The sequence below is a fragment of the Diabrotica virgifera genome, chromosome 1, assembly GCF_917563875.1.
Source record: "Diabrotica virgifera virgifera chromosome 1, PGI_DIABVI_V3a".
Lineage (NCBI taxonomy): Eukaryota > Metazoa > Arthropoda > Insecta > Coleoptera > Chrysomelidae > Diabrotica > Diabrotica virgifera.
Window position 1 is genome coordinate 95,476,778 of NC_065443.1, and position 23,648 is coordinate 95,500,425.

The 23,648-nt window shown below is 32.9% G+C and overlaps 1 protein-coding gene across 2 annotated transcripts in view; it reads right to left on the minus strand.

Moving 5' to 3' along the window:
• The window catches only part of LOC114326671 (transcription factor hamlet-like), a 638,926-nt gene extending 621,262 nt beyond the window's left edge, over positions 1 to 17,664 (minus strand). Inside the window, exon 1 of one of the 2 annotated variants that reach the window (XM_028275076.2) lies at positions 17,394 to 17,664. In XM_028275076.2, the coding sequence (XP_028130877.2) occupies positions 17,394 to 17,439 (46 nt within the window). In that variant the 5' untranslated portion in view covers positions 17,440 to 17,664. The remainder of the gene's footprint in view (positions 1 to 17,393) is intronic. The other variant, XM_028275074.2, reaches the window with a different exon arrangement.
• Positions 17,665 to 23,648: the final 5,984 nt, after the last annotated feature.

Below are 23,648 nucleotides of genomic sequence, written 5' to 3' on the forward strand. Positions count from 1 at the left end.
AAACTACAAAGATCTGAGTTTATCGTTTTGCTTTAATGTTTTGTGAAGGAAAGTTAATGACTTTAATTTTGAAATTAAATATATTGATAGTTTTAAGAACACTGAAATTAAAAAGCAGATTTTTAAAGCACTTTTAACAATAAATTATTAAAGTTATTAAATAAATACCCATTTTAAAAATAATCAATACTTATTTACGACATTCGAACGACCCACTTACAAATATCAACAAAAATCCAGGTCCGGAGTAACAAAACAATATAAAGTAATTATAACCTTGAAACAACACCTTGTATATTGAAATTTTCAAAATCCGTTTGCACATAAGTATGAAAAGAGCACAAAAAACTAAGTTTAATCGTTCGCTTCAATTTTTTGGCCAGACAATTTAATGAATTTAATTTTGAAATTATGTCGAAATTTTTAAGAACTCTGGGAACTCATAATAAAAATTTCGATAAAATTTCAAAAGTGATGTCATTAAATTGTCTGCACAAAAAATTAAAGCGGAAATTAAACTTAGTTTTTCGTGCTCTCTTCAGGTGTGCAAACGTATTTTCAAAATTTCAATATACAGGGTGTTTTTTCAAGGTCACAATTACTTTGTATTTTGTTGTTAATACGGACCTGGATTTTTCTTGTGATTAGTAAGTGAGTCCTTCCAACGCAGTAAATAATAACTGATTATTTTTAAAATTAGTATTTATTCATTAACTTGAATGATTTATTATTAAAAGTCCTTTAAAAACCTGCTTATTAATTTCAGGGTTCTTAAAAATTTGAATATATTTAATTTAAAAGTTAATAAATTTTTGCACAAAAAATCAAAGTGAACCAATAAACTTGGATTTTGAAAATGTCAATATACAGGGTGTTGTTTCAAGGTCACAATTACTTTATGTTTTTTGTTAATCCGGACCTGGATTTTTCTTGTGATTAATAATTGGGTCTTTCCAATGTGGTAAATAAGTAGATGATTTATTTTAAAATGAGTATTTATTCAATAACTTTAATAGTTTATAATTAAAAGTTAATAATACCTGCTTTTTAATTTTGAGTTGTTAAAAAATTCAATATAATTTCAAAATTTAAGTCAAAAAATTGTCTGGCCGAAAAATCGTAGCGAACCATTAGACTTAGTTTTTTGTGCTCTTTTCAAATATGCAAACAGATTTTCAAAATTTCAATATACCTACAGAATGTTATTTTAAGGTCACAATTACTTTATATTTTTTTGTTAATCCAGACCTGGATTTTTCTTGTGATTAGTATGTCGGTCGTTTGTGTTTTGAATGAGACATTATGTGTACCAAATATTAAAAAAATATACAGGGTGGTTCTCAAGTTATGGCTTAGGAAAGAAATGAGCAAAATCGATAAAACTCGGATATAAAAGTCGGTAGGGCAAAAAATTGGGCGTGCATGATTTGGACGCTAAATTTAAAATTCGACGCTGAAAAATAAAATTACCTGTTTCTGCATACATGATTTGGACGCTGGGTCTAATTGAAATGTAAATGGAAAGTCAGGTAATAAAATTCTAGAGATTAAGCTTGATAAGGTTTATTTGTCACTTTGAAATAAATACGACATACATTTTACGAAATGGTATCGATCGATACAGTTAGTTTGATACTCATGTATCCTATCTCTAACAAACATAATTTTTTTTCTACTCTTTGGATCGCCAATGTAGTTGTCCAATAAGTAGTCGGAAAACTTTTCAATGTTTGCATCCTTTGGTTGAATAGCTCCAATATATGAAATATTCTTCGACTTCTGAGGGAGGTAAAAATGGCAGCCCAAAAATATATTTCAGCCATTTAGATATTTCACTGTCTGCCAATTTATATTCCCGAATTAAGCCACAACTGCCGATATTACGATACCAAGCTTGCATAAGATGAAAACGGCACCCTTTAATGTGCACATTTGGAAATTCAAAACGCGCAGCATTGTGGATAGCAATTTCAAAATCAGAGAAAATGATTTTTGGATTGAATTTCAGACCAATTACTTCACATGTGCTTTTCAAAACATTAAATAGTTTTATATAGGTTTGTTCCGATTTGTCGGGAAGTAAACAATAACACAATGGTATATAATGTCCGTTGATAAATACATGTATGGTAAAAACTTGCTTGAAATATTGAGCACAGTAACTAAATGTACCGTCCATATAAATCGTTGGATGTGCATGATTTGGACGCTAAATTTAAAAGACCCAAAGGAGGAAGACCCAACCCTTCGGTCCTAACTTTACTTCTGGCAGCGTCCAAAACACGGGTACTTTTAAGACCCTCAGGTACTTTAGCGTCGAAACATGCCCGCCCAAAAAATTTAGTATACCTAGAACGGCCTCGGTGACCTCTATTCATCATTAAAGTATTTCCGTTTCCCAATGAAACACCCTGTATAGTGAGAATTATTACCTGAATGTTAAGAAATAATAATTAACGGAAGAGTTATTAACAACATAAGATATGCAGATGACACCGTTATTGTGCCAAGTTCTGTTGAATAACTCCAACTACTACTAAACAAGACAAGCAGTTTCTGTGAAAAATATGGACTAAATTGAATATAAAAAACAGTAAATGTAAGATGATAACAAATAAAATGATAGATAACAAAGAGATGTACCGATAGAAAGAGTTGATAATCACAAATACCTAAACAACAGGATAAAAATAGCAAGAAATGCGTTTGTAAAAAAAATGAAAAAAATTCGTTGCAATAAAGACCTTAGATTAGAATTGAAAGTAAGAGCTCTGAAATGTTGCGTGGTTTCGATACTTACTACATATCAGTGGCGGCTCGTCAGGGTCGGCAGGGTCGGCAGTGCCGACCCACACATTTATGGACACATTATAGATTTTTGAAATATTTAATTTAATCGGAGTTGATGATATTCCTTTCTGTGAAATAAAAAATATATCTGTGAGATAATACAGACTAAATTGTATTCATTGTTTTTAAAAGAATTCGATCCCGATACGTTAGTTAAGTGATCCCTGTGCGCTGTGCCTAAGAGACTTTTCAAATTAATGATCCTATAGCCATGCACCCGCACCCGTTTGCGATTGTGTGAATTCTTATTATAAAGCCCGGCACGGCATGCCGTCCCCATATCGACGATTTGCTTATAATAAGAAGCTATGGAATATTAGCCGATAGGTAACCATTTATACATTCCCCGTATTTATTTGAATGGTAAGTACGGCAGCGGGTACCTCTGCCGAGCGGTGATCTGCAAACGGCAGAAAGGCACGTACGTAGCCACGTATTGCCTTGCTAGCGCGCTCGGGATAAAATTATGAAATAGGTAAGTAGTTTTACGTCGTTTAATTATTATTGATATTGTAATTCTTTTAAGTTGTTAGGAATTACCATTTAGGGGACAGGATGTATCGGAGCATTCGTTAAATCAAGTTAATTATAGAGAACAAATAAAATTGTTTAACAAATACGATCTGGAATTTTCTAATTTATTTTCTGACTCGAAGAATATAGCGGCGTACCTAAAACAGCACAGAATGAAAGAATCAATTGGTAGTTACATTTTGATCTTTTTCGGTAGAAGTAGACGAAACTTCTAATAGAGGTAACATGTCATTCACAAGTATCAATAATTGTTCTTCGATACGCGTTACGTCTAATATTTATGAGAGGTTGTTAGGTTTTCAGACGTGAGTAGAAACCATAAGACAGAATATATTTTTGGTGTTTTAATTTAAAGGGCAGTTTAAAATTTTTTGATATCAAAAATAAATTGGTAAGGCAAATTTCTGACGGAGCTGTCTTGATGTCCAGTGAATTGTATGGTCTCCGGACAAAAGTTAAAACAATTGCACCAAGCAAAACTATTATTTACTCACTGTTATAAGTCATTGACCTCTTTGATTATTCAAAATTTAAAAGTTACGCCAAAGAATTTTCAAAATATCTATTAGACAAGTTCATTAAAAATTATCCATCATTTTTTAATCAAATAAAATAAGAAAATGGATTAACAGTTTTATATTCTGATCCAAATATTTTCGGAAGGTGGGATAAGTTACAGACTATGTATCATTTTATATACTGCAATTCATTAGGTACAACAAACTGTTCCCGAAATTAATAAATTATTGTGCTCAAATGTGGGCAAATTCTGTCTCAAATGAATGGGATTTCTCTTGTCTCAAAAGAGTCAAAACGTATTGTCGAAACACCATGAAACAGGAGAGAATGTCAAACTTGTCTCAAATGTCGATAGAAAAAAACTTTTAAAATCCCTCCAAAACAATAATAAATTTTACAATTACGTTATAACCCATTTTGCTACTTCGAAACAACATAGACTAGAGTTAATTTATAAACAGGTATAGTTTCTAAATTTATAGGAAAAAAACAAAAAAAAAACAAAAAAAAAATCAAAAAAAAAAACAAAAACCAAAGATCTCCTATGAAATTGAAGCCTTTGGAGACAAAACCTTGCCGACCCTGTCCCTAAAGCCACGAGCCGCCACTTCTACATATGCACCTGAAAGGTGGACACTAAAGCAAGAACACATAAATAAGCTACAGTCTATAGTTATTTGAAATACAGTCTTTTGAAGCTTGGTGTTACAGAAGGATGTTTAGAATAGCATGGGCACAGTGGAGGTTATTGGGGGGGGCAAGGGAACACAACCGGGAATAAACAAGATAATGTGCCTTTTTAACGAAGATTATAGTACAAAAGTCCTGGAAAGACTGGGGGGCAGTTGCCCCTTTCCCGGGCTACAACCGCCACTGCATGTTCATAGAAGAAAACGAACACAGAAATATTGCCAAGGAGCAAAGAAAACGAAATAATAAACACAATAAAAATAACAAAGTTACACTATCTGGGAGATATAATGAGAGTACTGCAATATGACATGCTAATAATTTATAATGAGAAAGATATGAGGACGAAGGAGTACCTACCTATTCGGCGTGTGCAAGTACTTGGAGGGGATATGAGAAACGATCGTGCGCGAATAGCGCAGAAATTTTATAACTTTAATAAAACGGGATAATACCCGAAGGTTGGCTGTATACCATCTAGTTAAATAAAATTAACATGAAGTAAAACTCCCTAGTGTAGTTGGTATATTTAATAAAAATTCTAAAAAATTTTTAAAAATCCAAACGGATTACGTTCAAAACGTTTTCGGACTTATCAGTCCATCATCAGTGAACCTAAAAGTAAGTAATCTCACTTAGTAAAATTGAAAAAGAGTGAAATTTTGAATGTTAAAAAATTGAAAAGTGTGGTTACGATTACTTATCGTACTTACGATTAAATTGAAAAGTGTGGTTGCTTACCCCCGTTCATAGCTGATGTTTTTATGGATCATTTAGAATCCAACTATATCATAAAAAATACTGAGATTTTACACTGGTTCCGTTATGTAGACGATTGTTTACTTCTTATCTCAGGCGATTCCAACTCAGCACAGAATTTACTTCATAAAATAAATCAAATTCATCCAAAAATCACTTTCACTATGGAACTAGAAACTTCTAACTCCATTAATTTCTTAGACCTTTCTATCACCAGACTAGATGACCATTGACCATTTCAACTTTGGGATCTACCGTAAACCCACTCAAACAGATCAGGTAATTCATTCATCATCTAATCATCCTCTTTCCTACAAACTTTCTTCATTCCGTAGTTTTATCCACAGATTAAATTCTATTCCTCTTTCATCTACTGAATTTAACAAAGAATTAAACATCATTAAACAGATTGCTATAAACAATGGTTATGACCCTGATATCATCAATAAACTCCAACATAAAAGACAGCTCAGATTACTTCAACAGTCAGCTTTTTCTTCTACTTCATCTACAACAACTCCGATTTATGCTTCATTGCCTTTCCATAACCCTAATCTTTTTGAAAGAGTTAAATACATTATTACCAACTCCTGTGATAATATAAAAATTTCTTTTAAAGTTAATAACACCCTTAACAAGAGTTTGACCAATACTAAGGATCCAATCCACTACATGAACCGTAGTGGTGTATGTAAACTCTCTTGTTCAGATTGTGATGCTACCTACATTGGTAGAACTTGCAGATCTCTTGCCACCAGATCCCTAGAACATAGTAAGAGAGATACTACTTCCTCTTTCTCACATCACCTTAAAGTCAATAGACATGAACTTAAGATTCCTGAGGGTGTCCAGTTGGTGCACAATATACAGCAGAAAACACACTCCGATTGGACTTGTATGAAGATTTGGAGATTATCCGAGACTTGAGGTCCAGTCCCAATTGTGTGAATAGACAAACCTCCCTTAATCGCAATTTTACTCCCATTCACCGTCAACTTTTTTCCTAAATTCCTTGTTTTTTCAATTTATCCTTTACACTTAGCAACTTTCCTGACTTCACCCATAAAACCTTTAACTTAACCTTCTTTTTCATACTTCACTTCCTTCTATTTCCAAAATCTCCTTTCATACTAATCATTTTTACTCTACAAACCCCCAGTAACATCAACACAACTAATTCACCCTTTGCCATTTTCTCACCCTACTTTCCCCTTCATAAATCATTGACCTTATCTATTTGTCTATTCGCCGCTTGGGTCTTTACTTCGTTCGTTGGTCTTTTCCAAAATGTTTTACTTCGCTATTCATTTAATTCTTCTTTTTCATACAGGTCCTCTTTCCTTTTTATTTTTCTTTTTCTTTTTATTTTTTTCATTTTAATTTTTTCTTAAAAATTCAAAATTTCAATCTGCTGCATTTAACTTTCTAGCCACTTTAATATCTAACTTTACAACTTTATTCTTATTTTACTATTTTTAACTTTTAATTATTTTCCAAATACGGTTTGTGTCTTGTGCATCCGGCTGACGCACTTCTTTTGAATCTTTTGTTCATTTACATATTTTATCAACTTAGTTTTAATTTAACAATTCAAATAATTCCATTTTCTTTTCTATGCATAATGTTATAATAGTTCCTATATTTTTGACTATAACTAACACATTTTCACATTCCGTCAATTATTTATATTTTTCACCTAACAATCTTGTATCAGTTACCTCAATTCTCACCAATTTTTTCAAATAGTTAATTTCATACAGAATCAATATCATACTAGACTTATACAACCAACATTACAGTTAACAAATTTACATTTATATACACACTAAACAACTTCTGTATCACTTCAACGTTTTAACTTTCACCCCCAAGGCTATATACAAAAATTTTCAACTTTCATTAACCAATAATTCAATCTTACATTTTGTTTTCATTACCATATTATGACAATAATTTCGATCAAATTTAATTTTATAGTCAAGTTTATAGTAATGGTTGTAATATTTTAAAAAATAGTAAATTTAAATTCTAATATTAAAAATTTAAATTCCAACACAGTCTTAAACTTAAATTTCCGTAACCACATTGGATCTTGACCTTGGTTAATACCTTAAAAATTCCATTTCCTGGATGTCAATGTCACTGACATTTGAAGTATTTCAACTTCCTTTTAAATCATTGACAGACTAAACGTAGTTCAATGTAGACCTATTCATAATAAAAAAATCTCTTAATTAATGGAGTAGAGCATCATGTACCTAGTACTAATCCATTGGCATCCAATGTAAGCCAAATTGTTTAACAAATTTCACCATGTAGTTAGAACATACATCTTGACCAGTGTTTGCCATTGTAGCTATTTAGCAAGGACAGAGAGTAAGTAATCGTAACCACACTTTTCAATTTTTTACATTCAAAATTTCACCCTTTTTCAATTTTACTAAGTGAGATTACTTACTTTTAGGTTCACTGATGATGGACTGATAAGTCCGAAAACGTTTTGAACGTAATCCGTTTGGATTTTTAAAAAAATTTTAGAATTTTTATTAAATATACCGACTACACTAGGGAGTTTTACTTCATGTTAATTTTATTTTATAACTTTCTTAAATAATTCATTGTCAATTGAAATTGTCAAATTGACGTATATCATATCTACTGTCAATGAAGAAGAAAAATTATATGTTGCTCCACAATATTGATATGATATGCAATTATTATATAAAAGTAAGTTTAATTAATTGTATTTTGCTTATGGTAGTGCATTTTAATAATTAATTTATCTACTACATACAATTGTTTACCTTTTAATAACATAACCTTAATATTACTTTTTCTTCTTATAATTTTTTTGGACTATGGCCTTGACAATTGTCCAGTAACCAGGACCAATATGATTGGCCAATATAATTAAAAGTGCGAAAAATGTTGCCGAGCTATGAAACCAGGTGTCGCTTTTCCGAACTTGCAAGGTCCCAATAAAAAGAAGGAGAGTGTCATGGTTGAAAAATATAACGGACTATTATAGTTCAAATGCAGTTCGATAAACCTCTTCAAAGAAGAGGTACCTAAAGAGTACCTAAAGTTAGTGATGGTGATATCCAACCTCCGATTGGAAGACGGCACTTAAAGAAAAAGAATATGATTTATTATACAGGGTGTTTCATTAATAATTGTCCATTTAGTAACTGGAGAAACCTTAGCACAAAATACGAAGATTTAACCTAAAACACTTAAATAAAATGTGGTTATATTCTCCTTTTCATGAACATTTTTCAGTGCGTCACAAATTATAGAAAAAAAGGTAAGTCCGTGATAATACACATTTATGACATTTATTCTAACGTGACATTTTAGTTAAATCTGACAGTTGTCAAATTTTATTTTCAATTTGGAATAAAACCAAATCAATTGTGTCTATTGCATTTATAAAATGGTATTTTCTTTCATTTGTATAGTCTTATAAATTGTACAGATTATATTGATAATATTATTATTTTATTTAATAAATAATTCTTTTTTGATTATGGTGCCATCTATCGACAACTAGAATAATCACCGAACTAGAATAATTACCGAAGTATTCCCAGACGTGCCTTTTTTTCTGTCACATACAATTTAATGCGTTAGAGAGAAATCGAAAAACTGTGACGCACTGAAAGATGATCATGAGAAAAAGAATAGTATTTTTACTACAAAAGCGATATTACGTAGGTCAAAATTTTTGACGTAAGAGAACTGTCAAAACATTAGAATGTGACTTTTCATTATTGCCATTATTATTAGTCCTGTCGCCAGGGGGGGTACAACGGCCTCCTTAATTCAGATGGACTTACCCAAGTTTTTTTATATATTTTGACCCGCAGAATACGAATTTTTTGGGTAACAGTTGATCCGGATGTCGATAAGATTGTTATAGACAAAGAACTTGAGGAATTACATAACAGCGATTTCTCGCAAAACAAAACATCTTTTTGTATTTTTTGGGTCATTTTAAGCAAAAAATATTCCTACAAGTTTTTTCGTAGAATGCATAGTTTTCGAGATAACCGCGGTTGAACTTTCAAAAAATTGAAAATTTGTAATTTTTGAAACCGAATAACTTTTGATTAAAAAATAAAGTAGCAATTCTGCTTACCGCATTTGAAAGTTTAAGTCAAATTATATCGGTTTTGATTATTTGCATTGCTAGAAATTTATTATTTTATTGTTAATCAAAGCTATAAATACCTAGTATGTGAGTGATGTTTTCAATGATTTCTCATTTAAAATCGAACGAGTAGGTAGAGTAGCTACGAGTGCAAGCGAGGCAATTTCTACGTGGCATGCGTTAAAACGCATGTATTAGGCACGGGAAACACTATGTGTTTATAGATTAGTTTAACAATAAAAAAATTAATTTTTAGCAATGCAAATAATCAAAACCGATATAATTTGACTTAAACTTTCAAATGCGGTAAGCAGAATTGCTACTTTATTTTTTAATCAAAAGTTATTCGGTTTCAAAAATTACAAATTTTCGATTTTTTGAAAGTTCAACCGCGGTTATCTCGAAAACTATGCATTCTACGAAAAAACTTGTAGGAATATTTTTTGCTTAAAATGACCCAAAAAATACAAAAAGATGTTTTGTTTTGCGAGAAATCGCTGTTATGTCATTCCTCAAGTTCTTTGTCTATAACAATCTTATCGACATCCGGATCAACTGTTACCCAAATAATTCGTATTCTACGGGTCAAAATATATAAAAAGACTTGGGTAAGTCCATCTGAATTAAGGAGGCCGTTGTACCCCCCCTGGCGACAGGACTATATTATAAACATGGCAATAATGAAAAGTCACATTCTAATGTTTTGACAGTTCTCTTTACGTCAAAAATTTTGACCTACGTAATATCGCTTTTGTAGTAAAAATACTATACTTACTGAGTTACAGGGTGTTTTATCTAAAAATTTAAAAAGTATTTTTGCTCAGCATTTTAAAACTATTCGGCGTATCCTTTTCATACTTGGCAAGAAGTATAGGTACTGTACAAACTACTAAATTATGTTAAAAAAACGTTTCTGGCTGTTTCCAGAGGCGTACGACCGGGGAAAGTGAATGGTTGACCCTTTCCAAATTCTACGCCACTGACGAAATTGCTATTTTAGTTTAATTTTTGAATTCTCCAACATTTTCTATGAAAATAATATCCTCTTCATTCGTAACGATAAAGTCATTAGTTTTCGAGATCTTCGAAGTTAAAAATGAAACGACACGGTTATTTTGATTAATGTAGTGACTCGCTTCATTTTTAATTTGAAATATCTCGAAAACTAATCATTTTATCGTTACGAATGAGGAGTATATTATTTATGTAAAAAGTATTGGAAAATCAAAAAATTACACTAAAATAGCAATTTCGTCAGTGGCGTAGAATTTGGGAAGGGTCAACCAGCCACTATCCCCTGTCGTACGCCTCTGGTAGTAGCTAGAAACGTTTATGTATCTTAATTTCGTCGGGTATACAGCACGTACACTTTCGGCCAAGTATGATAAGGATAGGCCAAATAGTTTTAAAGTACTGGCTACAAATAATTTTTAAATTTTAATCATGTTATTTTCATATTTTATATCATATTTTAATCATCATCATATCATAAATAATCAAAATAACTGTGCCGTTTCATATTTAACTTCAAATATCTCGAAAAATAATGCCTTTATCGTTACCAATGAAGAGTATATTATTTACGTAGAAAGTATTGGAAAATCTAAAAATGGCACTAAAATAGTAATTCCTCCAGTGGCGTAGAATTTGAGAAGGGTCAACCATTCACTATCCCCTGTCGTACGCCTCTGGTACTAGCTAGAAACGTTTGTGTACCATAATTTAGTAGGGTGTATAGTAGTCGCACTTTCTGCCAAGGATGAAAAGGATATGTCAAATAGTTGTAAAATGCTGAGCAAAAACAGTTTTTAAATTTTTAGATAAAATACCCTGTAACTCAGTAAGGAACCACATTTTAGTTAAGTGTTTTGGGTTAAATCTTCGTATTTTGAGCTAAGGTTTCTCCAGTTACTGTATGGACAATTATTAATGAAACACCCTGTATAATTTAATAGATCATAATGTTTATGTTTTAAACTATTTTACTTAGCAAGTTCTGTAATTTTTTTGAGTGGAGTCTTTGGAGATACATCCATGTCATCTTATTGGTTTACCTATAAGCATTATTTTTCTTACTTTTTAAAACTAAGATATTATTATCAAATAATTAGGTACTTACTGATATCAGTTTTATTAGTAGACTAGGACGGATCTGTTTTGAGGTGGATGTGAGAGGTGGCATTCGGATTTTTACAGATAAAGTTAGGTGACAACTTCAATAATAATAATTGACTTTATACTCCTTCTCAAATATGCCCGGAACATTAATAAAAAAATTAAATATTTAAAAATTTGAAAAAATCGATTTTTTTCTACTTTCATTGCTTATAACTTTAAAACGATTTATTTTGGAACAAAGTCGTAGGAAAAGAAAATAAAGATAATTGAATTTTGTATAATATACGACTGGTTTAAAATGTCTTAAATTATTACACTTTCTGCAAAATAGCAATAAATAGAAAATAAGGGGTCAAAAAATACTGTTTTTATTCAATGTTTTTCAACCACTTTGGTTGCACTTAGAACTTAGAACCTTCATAATTGACTTAGAAATACAGCATACTTAAACCGTCCACCAAATTTCATTAAAATCGACCTAATAGATTTTGCATAATAATTTTGCAATCTAAATTTTTTTTAAAAAGTTCAAATTTTTTAAAAACTTTCTGAACAAAAAGTAGACCATTTAGAAGTTTGCTAATTTTTTTTACGTATAAAGAGGTTCTCTGCCTATCTAATACACTTTACAGAATTAAAATCGGATTATTTAAGCGACCTCAGCACTGTTTTAGAGTTGTAATTATAAACAATACTTTGGTTTATAAACAAATACAGTGAGGTCGTTTGAGTTGGAATAAATTCGTTTTCTTGAGAATGGGAGACTCCCGAAACGAATCGATTTTTTAGTTTTAAATTATAATTTTTTGGCATAAATATCATACTACTGACGTCATCCATCTGGATGTGATGACGTAATAGAATTATTGGAACTAATTTAATTCAAAAAATGTTTTTAAATTCAAACCCTGTATAAATAGTTATGTTAATAGATAGATGATGTATCCCGAAATAACCAAAGTACGTGCCTCCTAGCGGCGGGATACGGGCAACAATACATTGGCTTATAGGGCAGTCCTTACAGTAGGGATCCTGGCCTATACAGAAAAATGCAGGCGGGTGTGGGGTAATACTGCACTTTGGTTGCATTGGTGGTGTATTGGCTAAACGTGCAGGGCAGGGTATGGTGCTGATAGAAAAGGCATTCAGGCATCAAATATCCAAAAATCTTTTCAGGCCATAATAATGAAAAGACCTTCTCCAAACGCAGTAAAAACTTATACTGAAATGATGGCATCTCCTGAGGTAAAATGTTCCGGAAGTAAAATGAGCCTCCGTTCGGATCTCCGGGTGAGGACTATCTCAGGGGGAACACCATTGCAGGTTAGAAAAATCAGGATAGGGTCTTGGAATCTTGGTAGTCTTACAGGTAAGAGTCTGGAGTTAGTGGATGCGCTCAAACGAAGAAGAGTTCAAATTGCTTGTATTCAAGAAACTAGGTGGAAAGGACAAAGGGCGAAAGAACTAGGTGAAGGATACAAATTGTGGTATGTAGGGAGTAGTAACACTAGAAATGGAGTTGGTATAATTGCTGATAGTGAAATGAAAGGTAACGTAGTAGAAGTTGTAAGAACGAGTGATAGAATGATGTCAGTGAAATTTGTAATTGATAAAGAGGTATTGAATGTTGTTTGTGTGTATGCTCCCCAGCTCCCCAAACAGGTCTGGGTGAGAATGAAAGAAGAGCTTTCTATGATCAATTAGGAGACGTACTGAGTGATATTCCAGCAGAGGAGAAAGTTATAATAGGAGGTGATTTCAATGCACATGTGGGCCAAACCAAGACAGGATATGAAACAATACATGGGGGATTAGGCTTTGGAACTAGAAATGAAGCTGGAGATGACATGCTTGAATTAGCAACAGCATTGGATATGGCGATTGTTAACACATTCTTTATAAAAAGAGAAACTCAACTTATTACCTACAAAAGTGGACAACATCAATCCCAAATAGACTACTTCATGATAAGGAAAGAAGACATACGTGAATGCAAGGACTGCAAGGTAATAGTGAGTGAGACAGTAAGCCAACAACATAAGCTGCTTGTTCTGGACATCGAAGTAAAAAGCGAAACTAAACAAAAATATCGGAGAGGACCACAAAAAATCAAATGGTGGCTGCTGAAAGATGAGAAAGAAGGTCTATTCAGGAGAAGAATAGTAGAAAAAATATGTTGGAACATGAAAGGAAGCCCTAATACAATTTGGAGAAAAATGGCCAGTAGTATTAGAGAGACTGCTATTGAAATACTTGGGAAAACGTCAGGAAAAAAGTTTGAGGATAAAGAGACTTGGTGGTGGTCAAACGAAGTACAAGGAAAAATAAAAGAGAAGAGAAAATTATATAAAAAGTGGCAAGAAACCAGATCCGACACAGATCTTCAAAACTATATGGTGGCGAAAAAGGAAGCGAAAGTAGCAGTAGCAAAAGCCAAAGCAGAAGCGTATTCAAACCTATATGATCAACTTGATACCAGGGAAGGCGAAACGAAGATATATAAAATAGCCAAACAGAGAGCAAGGAAAGCAAAAGATTTTAATCAGATTAGATGTATCCGAGATGAAAATAATAAAATACTAGTTCACGAAAGGGAAGTCAAAAAGAGATGGAGAAAGTACTTTGACAGCTTATTAAATGAAGAATTTGACAGACAGCCTGTAGAGTCAACGGAGACAGTAGCAGCAATGGTCACCAAAATAACCAACGAGGAAGTGGCTCAAGCGCTTCAAAAAATAAAGAAAGGAAAAGCGGTAGGACCAGATGATATTCCTGGGGAAGTATGGAGAGCATTGGGAGAGACAGGAACAAGGTGGCTAGCAGGTCTATTTAATAGAATTATGGAAGTCGGACAAATGCCAGACGAATGGAGAAGCAGTATACTGGTACCTGTTTACAAAAACAAGGGAGATATACAACAATGTACAAACTACAGGGCTATAAAACTGCTTAGCCACACCATGAAAATATGGGAAAGAGTAATTAACAGACGGATACGTGAAGAGACCGAAATATCCGAGAATCAATTTGGCTTTATGCAGGGTAGATCAACAACAGATGCAATTTTCATTATAAGGCAGTTGATGGAAAAATACAGGAGTAAAGAAACAAACGCTCATATGGTATTCATTGATCTTGAGAAAGCATATGATAGAGTTCCTCGAGAGATTCTGTGGTGGGCACTCAATAAGAAAGGAGTCCCTGGTGAATATGTAAAGATTGTGAGGGATATGTATGAGGGAGTAACGACTAGTGTTAGGACAGGTGTGGGAGAGACTGATAAATTTCATGTGAAAGTAGGATTGCACCAAGGCTCTGTGCTTAGTCCGTATTTATTCTCATTAGTTTTGGACCAGATAACAGCGAAACTACAGGGTAACATTCCATGGTGCTTAATGTATGCTGATGATGTCGTGTTAGTAGGAAATAGTGAAAGAGACTTAGAACAAAAACTGGAACAGTGGAGACAAGCTCTGGAGGAAAAAGGTTTAAAACTTAGTAGGACAAAAACAGAGTATTTGGAATGTTCATTTAAAGATGGAGCTACTACAAATAAAATGGTATCTTTGGATGGTGAAATGATTGTGAAAAGCAATAGTTTTAAGTACCTAGGATCGGTATTACAGAGTAATGGAGAAATAGATGGAGATGCATGCAGTAGAATTAGGGCTGGATGGATGAAGTGGAAAGAAGCGAGTGGTGTGTTGTGTGACAGAAAAATTCCAATGAAGCTGAAGGGAAAATTCTATAAAACAGCCATAAGACCGGCTATGATGTACGGAACTGAATGTTGGGCAGTGAAAAAGAAAGAGGAACAACGAATGCATGTGGCGGAAATGAGAATGCTTAGATGGATGAGTGGAGTGACAAAGAAGGATAAAATTAGAAATGAGTATATTAGGGGAAGTCTAGGTGTGGCACCAATTGATGCCAAAATGAGAGAGCATAGGTTAAGATGGTTCGGTCATGTTCAACGTCGAGACGTTAATCACCCAATACGAAGAATAGCTGAAGTGCAGATTCCTGGAAGGAGTAGGAGAGGAAGACCAAAGAAGACCTGGGGGGAGGCGATAAGGCAGGACATGTTGGTAAAGGGGATTAACATTGATATGACCCAAGACAGAATTGTGTGGAGAAATGCAATTGGGGAGGCCGACCCCGCATAGGGATAAGGCAAAGAGAATGATGATGATGATGTTAATAGATAGATGAAGTTTTTCAATCCTAAAAGCAACATTAATAATATTGAAAATATTAAAAATATTACTAAAAGATTTTTAAATTGAAAAACTTATTGGTACATTTTCCTGGTGAACATGGAGAACAAGCCTGCGTTCTCTCCGATGAGATTCCAATAAGAATCGAAAATCGCGATTCAGAGAGCTGGATTGCACTCCGTATTCTAATTGAGAAGTAAGATTGTTTTGCCTTCGCACTGCAACTGAATAAAAATGTTATACATTTTTATTTTAAGTTATGTTAATGTTTATATTAGTGAATAAAAAATTGAATAGCCTTTCGATTGAGCTATCACACAATCTAAAAATAAAAATCGACCTGTTTCGGAATTTATCTCCAGAGACGCCTTTTCTTGAGAAAATGAATTTATGCCAACTCAAATGTTCTCACTGTATTTTTTTATAAGCCAAAAAATTGTTTATAACTTTAAAAAAGTGCTGAGGCCGCTTAAATAATCCGATTTTAATTCTGTAAAGTGTATTAGATAGGTAAAGAACTTCTTTATATGTAAAAAAATTAGCAAACTTCTAAATAATCTACTTTTTCTTCAGAAAGATTTTAAAAAATTTGAACTTTTTTAAAAAAATTTAGATTGAAAAATTATTCTGCAAAATCTATCAGGTCGATTTTAATGAAATTTGGTGAACGATTTAAGTATGTTGTAAGAATTTTCTAAGCGAATTACGAAAGTTCTAAGTGCAACCAAAGTGGTTGAAAAACATTGAATAAAAACAGGCTTATTTGGCCCCTTTTTGTATTTATTGCTATTTTGCAGAAAGGGTAATAATTTAAGACATTTTTAACCAGTCGTTTATCATACAAAATTCAATTATCTTCATTTCCCTACGACTTTGTTCCAAAATGAATCATTTTAAAGTTATAAGCAGTAGAAAAAAATCGATGTTTTTCGAAATTTTTAAATAGGTACTTTATTTTTTTTATTAATGTTCCGTGCATATTTGAGAAGGAGAATAAGTCAATTATTATTATTGAAGTTGTTACCTAACTTTATCTGCAAAAATCCGAATGCCACCTCGCACATCCAAAACTAGACCTTTTTTCACAGATTCGTCCTGGTCTATAGGTTTATCGAATAAAATAGTGTTGTGGATCATGTTTTAAAACCGTCTTAAAAAATTTTAATTTAATTTAATTCTAAGGCCAAAAATAATCCAAAGTGAAAATGTTATACCTACATTGAAATTAAATGATAAGTAGGAGAAAATCATAACCTCTAAGTGTGCAAATGCATTCTGGAATTCTAAAGTATTTTTTATTATTTGCGGTATCTTTTTTGCGAGTTACATTAAATATAGAAATGAAGGCGATTTGAGGATGGATTCGGAAAAATGTAGTTGTTTTCCTTAATGATAATTGTGCTGAAAGTATTTTTTGTTTTGGCATAACTTACGTTAAAAAAATTGTAACTTATTTTAAAAAATAATAGATAAAATTAAGAATGTTATAAGTATATCTGGTGCGTTTTTTAATAGATATTGAATATGTGCTATGAGAAAAATTGTAGGAATCCTACCTTTTTCCGAGAGTTTCCTCTTTCGCGCTACAGATTTAAATCTCATTGTAGAAACCCGGGAAAAATCACTAAAATTTCTACCGTCTTCATGTCATCAACTAGCACACATCATACGAAAAACGAAATCAAGACAGTATAGATCGAGACAAGAAGAATCTGAATAGTCTTTTTTATAGAGTAGACCAATCAGAAACCGTTGTTGGATGTCATGTTTTATCACTTCACCGGGGCGACTGTGCTGTAATTTTTATTTTGGATGAAGCTCAGCTACCGGCACAATAATGGAAAAGGATCTTTTTTTTGTCTCTCTCGTTTGTTTTTACCTGACAGGACAGATATCAATACAGCGTAAGTCGCAAGTTTTTATTATTGGGTTGCGCATCCATTAGCGCATGGTCACGCCTACAAAGATGCCCCGCCAGTGGTGGGTAGATAAGAACATCTCGGTCGATACTCCGGGACAATCCTGGTATTCTCCCGGATTCCTATCACAAGCACAACGTACACTGCCCTTCGGCTGTGTACAAATCCTACTAGATTGATGCATATGAAATTTGTTTATTTTGGTCCTGCTGCTGCTGCTTGTTGGATGTTTGCATTAAACAAAACAGATTCTTTTTGTTTTGCTTTATTTGGAGATCATGCATTCTGATATTCCTTCCGATAAGATTGCTCTTTTTAACAATTTCCCTTCATACATATTTTAAGACAGCGGCTGCAGCAGTACATAACCAATATATAATTTCGTAGCAAAATTGATTAGTCTACACTAAGAAAACAGATTTGAGCTACTCATACATTCAAGCATGAAATATAAATAGGTATAGCAGTAGTACCTACCTACCTACAATAAAAATATTTCCAATTATGCAGTATACCTACATAAAATTGCCATAACACATTTTTATTCCTATTTTTGTGTTTTATACAGTGCGCTGGAATAAGTGTTTCTTACCCCCATTAGGTATTAACTTATTTATTTTTAGCACATAAACAAAACGCCCGGACAGGTTGATTTTTAAAATAATCAAATTATATTATAACATCAATGTTTCGAACTTTACGCGATCCCTCTTCAGGTGACAGGCAGCGGCGGCTCGTGGCCTAAAAAAGTGGTGAAGATGAGGAAAGTCTGCCGAACCCAAAAGAAATTTCGGTATACTTATACCTATGACGCGAACAAATCTCATTAAAAATTCTTTAAAAAATGTTTAGAGTTTAGGGCCCTAACAACTTGAAAACTTGAAGAGATACTTAAGCAAAAAAGCAGTAGGTATGTATTAGATAGATTAATAAAACTACTTAATTAATTTTTATAAATCAAGTCGAGTCTTCGATCGTTTATAGAAGCAAATCTATCAATGATATCCTCGGAGAAAAGATGCTTGTGAATAAGTTTATTTAATAGTTCTCTATGAGTGCGATAACAGTCAAACTAAAAGTTTTTAGCCTTTTTAAGCACGAAAAACTTCTTTCTACAGATACGACGGTATTTGATGGAATTGTCAGAATTAAACAAAACAAATTATAGGCTTCTGTAACAATGTCTTTAATTGGTTGTAATTTTATAACCAATTCTTGCAAATTACCATTTTTTAAATTTCCGTCAACATAAAAAGGCAGAGCTTTTTTTAAGGCTTTGAATTTTAGTAAATTTTTTGCCAAAAACTCAGAATAAATTTTGAAAAGCGTCGGAAGGAATGATCAAACTGTATGACCCAAACTTTGTTGTATCTGCTAAGCTTACGAATTTTAATTCATCACAATACTGAAAATGTACATCCATTTCCATTAAAATATGATCATATATTAAATAAAAAAATTATTGCTCTGTACTGGGTAGAATTTGCATTCGTGCTCATACCATCATCACACCTAGATATTTTCAAAGTATTAATGACAGTCATTGTGCTTGCTTTGTCCTTTGCCAAAAATAGAATTAAAAAATTATTCGCTTCTTTTATCACGTATTAATTGATGAGTCATTTTTATCTAGTTTAAACAAAAATGAATATCTAGGGACGTTTTTTTTTAAGAACATCATATAAAATATCTGTTATAATATGAAAAATGTCGCTAAAAACTGTTGCTAAAAATGTAAACTCAAAATCATTTAAATCTCCTAAAAAGCCTTTAGCCAGCTGAACTGATTTGCGGTCTTCCATCTTCCGAAAAAAACGAATACTGCCCATCATAGCACGCATCCAACTAAAACTTTATTAGGTGAATACGGCGAATTTATTTTTAAATTCATCTGCACTTGCTAATCTGGGTACTACCATTTTATCCACGTCTTCATCTAACTTTGCTCGAGTCATAGAAGTCAAATGACACAGGTTAGGATCTGGCCGTCAAGGACCTACAGTTTTAATTTTTGTATTACATGTTGAAATTCTTTTTTAATTTTTGAATTAATTAAAGAGTAGGTTTATAATTAATTTCAATATTTATAATATAATAATGCTACTTATATTTTTTAATTTTTTTGTCTCAATTTAATTATATTTTTGGTGAAGCTCGCCTTCACCTACTTCACCTGACCGGCCGCCGCTGGTGACAGGCACAACTTTGGTATTTTTTAATGGGAAAGTACATCATGTGACAGCTCATTTAAAAGCGTTTGAAATACTGATTACAAATATGTATAATACTTTAATTTTTTTTTATAGCGTAGACGCCAAATTTCGATCGAATTATTTTTAAACGCATTCATTTTTTTTTTTCGAATCCTGAGAAAACTAATAAGTATTTTTCAAACATTTAGGGCCGGTTGTTCGAACGCTAATCAAAACTGATCATTATCAAATATTTAATTACAATTACATTTGATTAAGCGTACTTCTGACAGATATCGCATTTTGAGGTTATGTTGATTGATTTATTTTATTATTTTGGTTTTAATTTAAAATAAAACAGAATTAAACTCTTTCTGATGTTAATTTCTTGTTTTTGCTTACAGATCAATAATAATAATAAGCAATTTTTAATAATTTAAGAGCTGCGGCTATACTTTAATTACTGTTTTACCTACAATCAATAACTGATTAGTGTTTTACATGTATTTTTCATGTCGCGATTTGATTTCCATCAAGAAAATTGATTACAATAAATGATTGATAATAATCAACTTCTTGATTAGCGTTCGAACAACCGGCCCTTAAACTCAGAATAAAAGATTACATTATTACTGAGGGCTGAAAGTCCCTTAGAATAAACAAAAAGTTTCTTTTGAATGATATATTTGAAATTAAAAATCAACTAAACAATAATAAATAAGTATGTTAATTTTCACCCTTTTTTACAAAAAAAAATTCGTTCTTTTGACTTCTGAGTGATATCAAAAAGTCAAAATTAGATAAAATTAAAAAACTCGACAGCATTACCTCGAGAAACTCATAAGCTAACAAAATATTTTTGATTTTTTTGTTTACCATGATCCAATGATGCGTTTTGATGTCCACCGCAAAATTCATTATATTTTGAGGTGTCTTTTAAAAATTTGCCACAGTTGGCTTATTTTTCAGTATTTTTCCTTGAATTTTTTCTTGGGTAATCTATGAATTGTACTGAATATGCATATTTAATTTAAAAATAAAATAATTCTACCATACTTTAAAAAAAAATGTGCTTGAAATGATTTCAACCCCTACGGCTCCCCCTTAAGGATAGCTATGACAAGATTTTGATAGGCAACCCATGCTGGTCGTGTTTGCCTATGTATAAAATTTAATAAAAAAAATGTTTTATCCTATTCGGATCCCGTACTACTTATTAAGTTAACATTAATAGAAATCTTTAAATATTATTTCTACGCATATATAACAAAATATGTCTAGTGGCTGTAATTCCAGTGTACTCGGCAAAATGAATATAAAAAAGAACACCACCCTAATATTTCGTGTTGGTATCATGTGACGGCACGGGCTATGACGCGGATGACGTGCAACGGTAAGTATATTAGACGAAGTATATAGACGAAGTAAACTATCAAATCAACGTAAATATTCATAACTTGTACCAATTTAAGAAAATGCTGATAAAGTGAAAACAATGCCGTAATGTTTACCTAGTTAATCTACAAAGGGATGAGAAGAGTTATTTATTTGACTGACATTTAGTTCGTGCTAGATAATTAACCCCATCAGCTATATTTTTAGTCCGTATCCAACGCTCGGCTCAAACATGATAAATTAATTCCAAATGTCATTCTCTTTGCCTTACCTCTATGCGGGGTCGGCTTCCCTAATTGCATTTCTCCACACAATTCTATCTTGGGTCATATCAATGTTAATCCCCTTTACCAACATGTCCTGCCTTATCGCCTCCCCCCCAGGTCTTCTTTGGTCTTCTTCTCCTACTCCAAATATTCAATGCAAATACCATAAATAGGCAATACTCCGTCGTCAGATATCATCATCTATTCGTATCCCTAATTTCATTTAGGTACATATTATTATTATGTCCTGATCTAACCGTTACTCAATTTTTCTCAAGTTACTCAAGTTTTCTCGCAAATTATACCTAATATCCCACTCTCACCTCTTCTCTTATAACTATGTTCTCGTTCTTAATGTGCCATCTCCTAAGAAGGTCGGCAACCATCATGGCAATTCGCACTTTCGATACCTCTGCTCTAAAGAGGTCAGCAGTACTAGCAGTAGGTGCAGTTAAACCAAGCTCTCAAATTGTTTTACCAGGAGATGCGTCTTCTCCCACGACTCCTTCTATCCCGTATTCTTCCTTGTATTATTAATTGCAACAAGTTATAACGCTAATTTGGAGCTATGGTTGTACAGACGGATCCTGAAGATACCATGGACAGACAAAGTCACCAATGAAGAAGTGCTACGGAGGATGAACACAACCGCAGATTTGGTCAACATCATGAAGGACCATAAGATGCCACTACTTGGGACGTAACATGAGAAATCAAGGCAGATACAAGCTAGGTAAAATTGAAGGAGAAAGGGCCCCAGGACAAAGAAGAATATCCTGGCTTGCTAACCTGAGAGCATGGTATAGAAAGACCTCAACACAACTATTCCGTATAGCAGCCAACAAAATCATCATAGTCAGAATGATCGCCAACGTTCGGAACGGACAGGCACCCTATAGAAGAATAACCGCGCGCCCCATGACATGCCCCAGACATTGCAGTTTTCTAACTTTAATTGTATTTAAAACCTCTCTTTCTTTTATCATTCTTCTCAACACCTCAACGTTCGTGACTCTATCCATCAAACTTGCTCTTAATATCCTTCTGTAGGCCCACAACTCGAAGGCTTCCAATCTGTCCGAAACATCTTTCTTCAATGTCCAAGCCTCCAACCCATAAAACAATACGGAGGACACGTAGCATCTCCAAGTCTTATTTTTAAAGAAATTGTAATATCCCTGCTACGGAATACTTTTTTCAGTTTAATGAAAACATTTCTTGCCTGTCCTATTTTGGCTTTAATCTCTTTTGTGTATTCATTATTTTCATTAATTATTGTACCCAGATATTTATATTTTTAAACTTTTTTAATTTGTTCTCCATGTATTGTTATGCTTTCTTGGCGCTGTTGGGCTTTTGTTATTGCCATAAATTGTATCTTTTTTGTGTTTAGGGAGAGTCCGTTTTCTTCGCTGACTTCTACCACTGATATGTACCTATGTGTAAAAATGGCAGGTATTGAAGCTATCGAAGGCCTCCATAGCTGCCGTTTGTGTGCTTCTCATAGCCCCTATGATTCCGAGGCAAGCAAGGAAGCAAGTATTGGCGCCTTTCTTAGTTTAAGTGAGGTGGAAGTTAAGGACGGCTCAACTTTGAGTATCAGGCGACATCTTCGTTTTATAAGCCTTATCCCGGCATATGAGAAACTACTTTTGCACCTTGCTTAGTTTGAGGATATCAATCTGTTGACTGAACCTTAGGCCAACATACCACTGATAAATATGTAATAATTATACAATATAATTATGTATGTCGTGTTTTAAACTTCACATTTTTCCAGCTATCTGTAACTACTGCTAGAGCCTGTTGCATTATATGTCCCACTGTGCTATGAAATTTGCTGTTTGAACATTAATATCAATATCAACTTTTGACGTCTTGGTTTTTAATTCCCATCTGTTGAAAAAACTCATTTTAGTTTTAAAAAAGTCTTAATTGGTTTTACAAAAATCTAAAAACTGGCATCTATCATGTCTGACGGGCTTAGGCCAGCAACAGTCCTGTGGACCTAGTGGATCCACACTATATAAATATTCTTC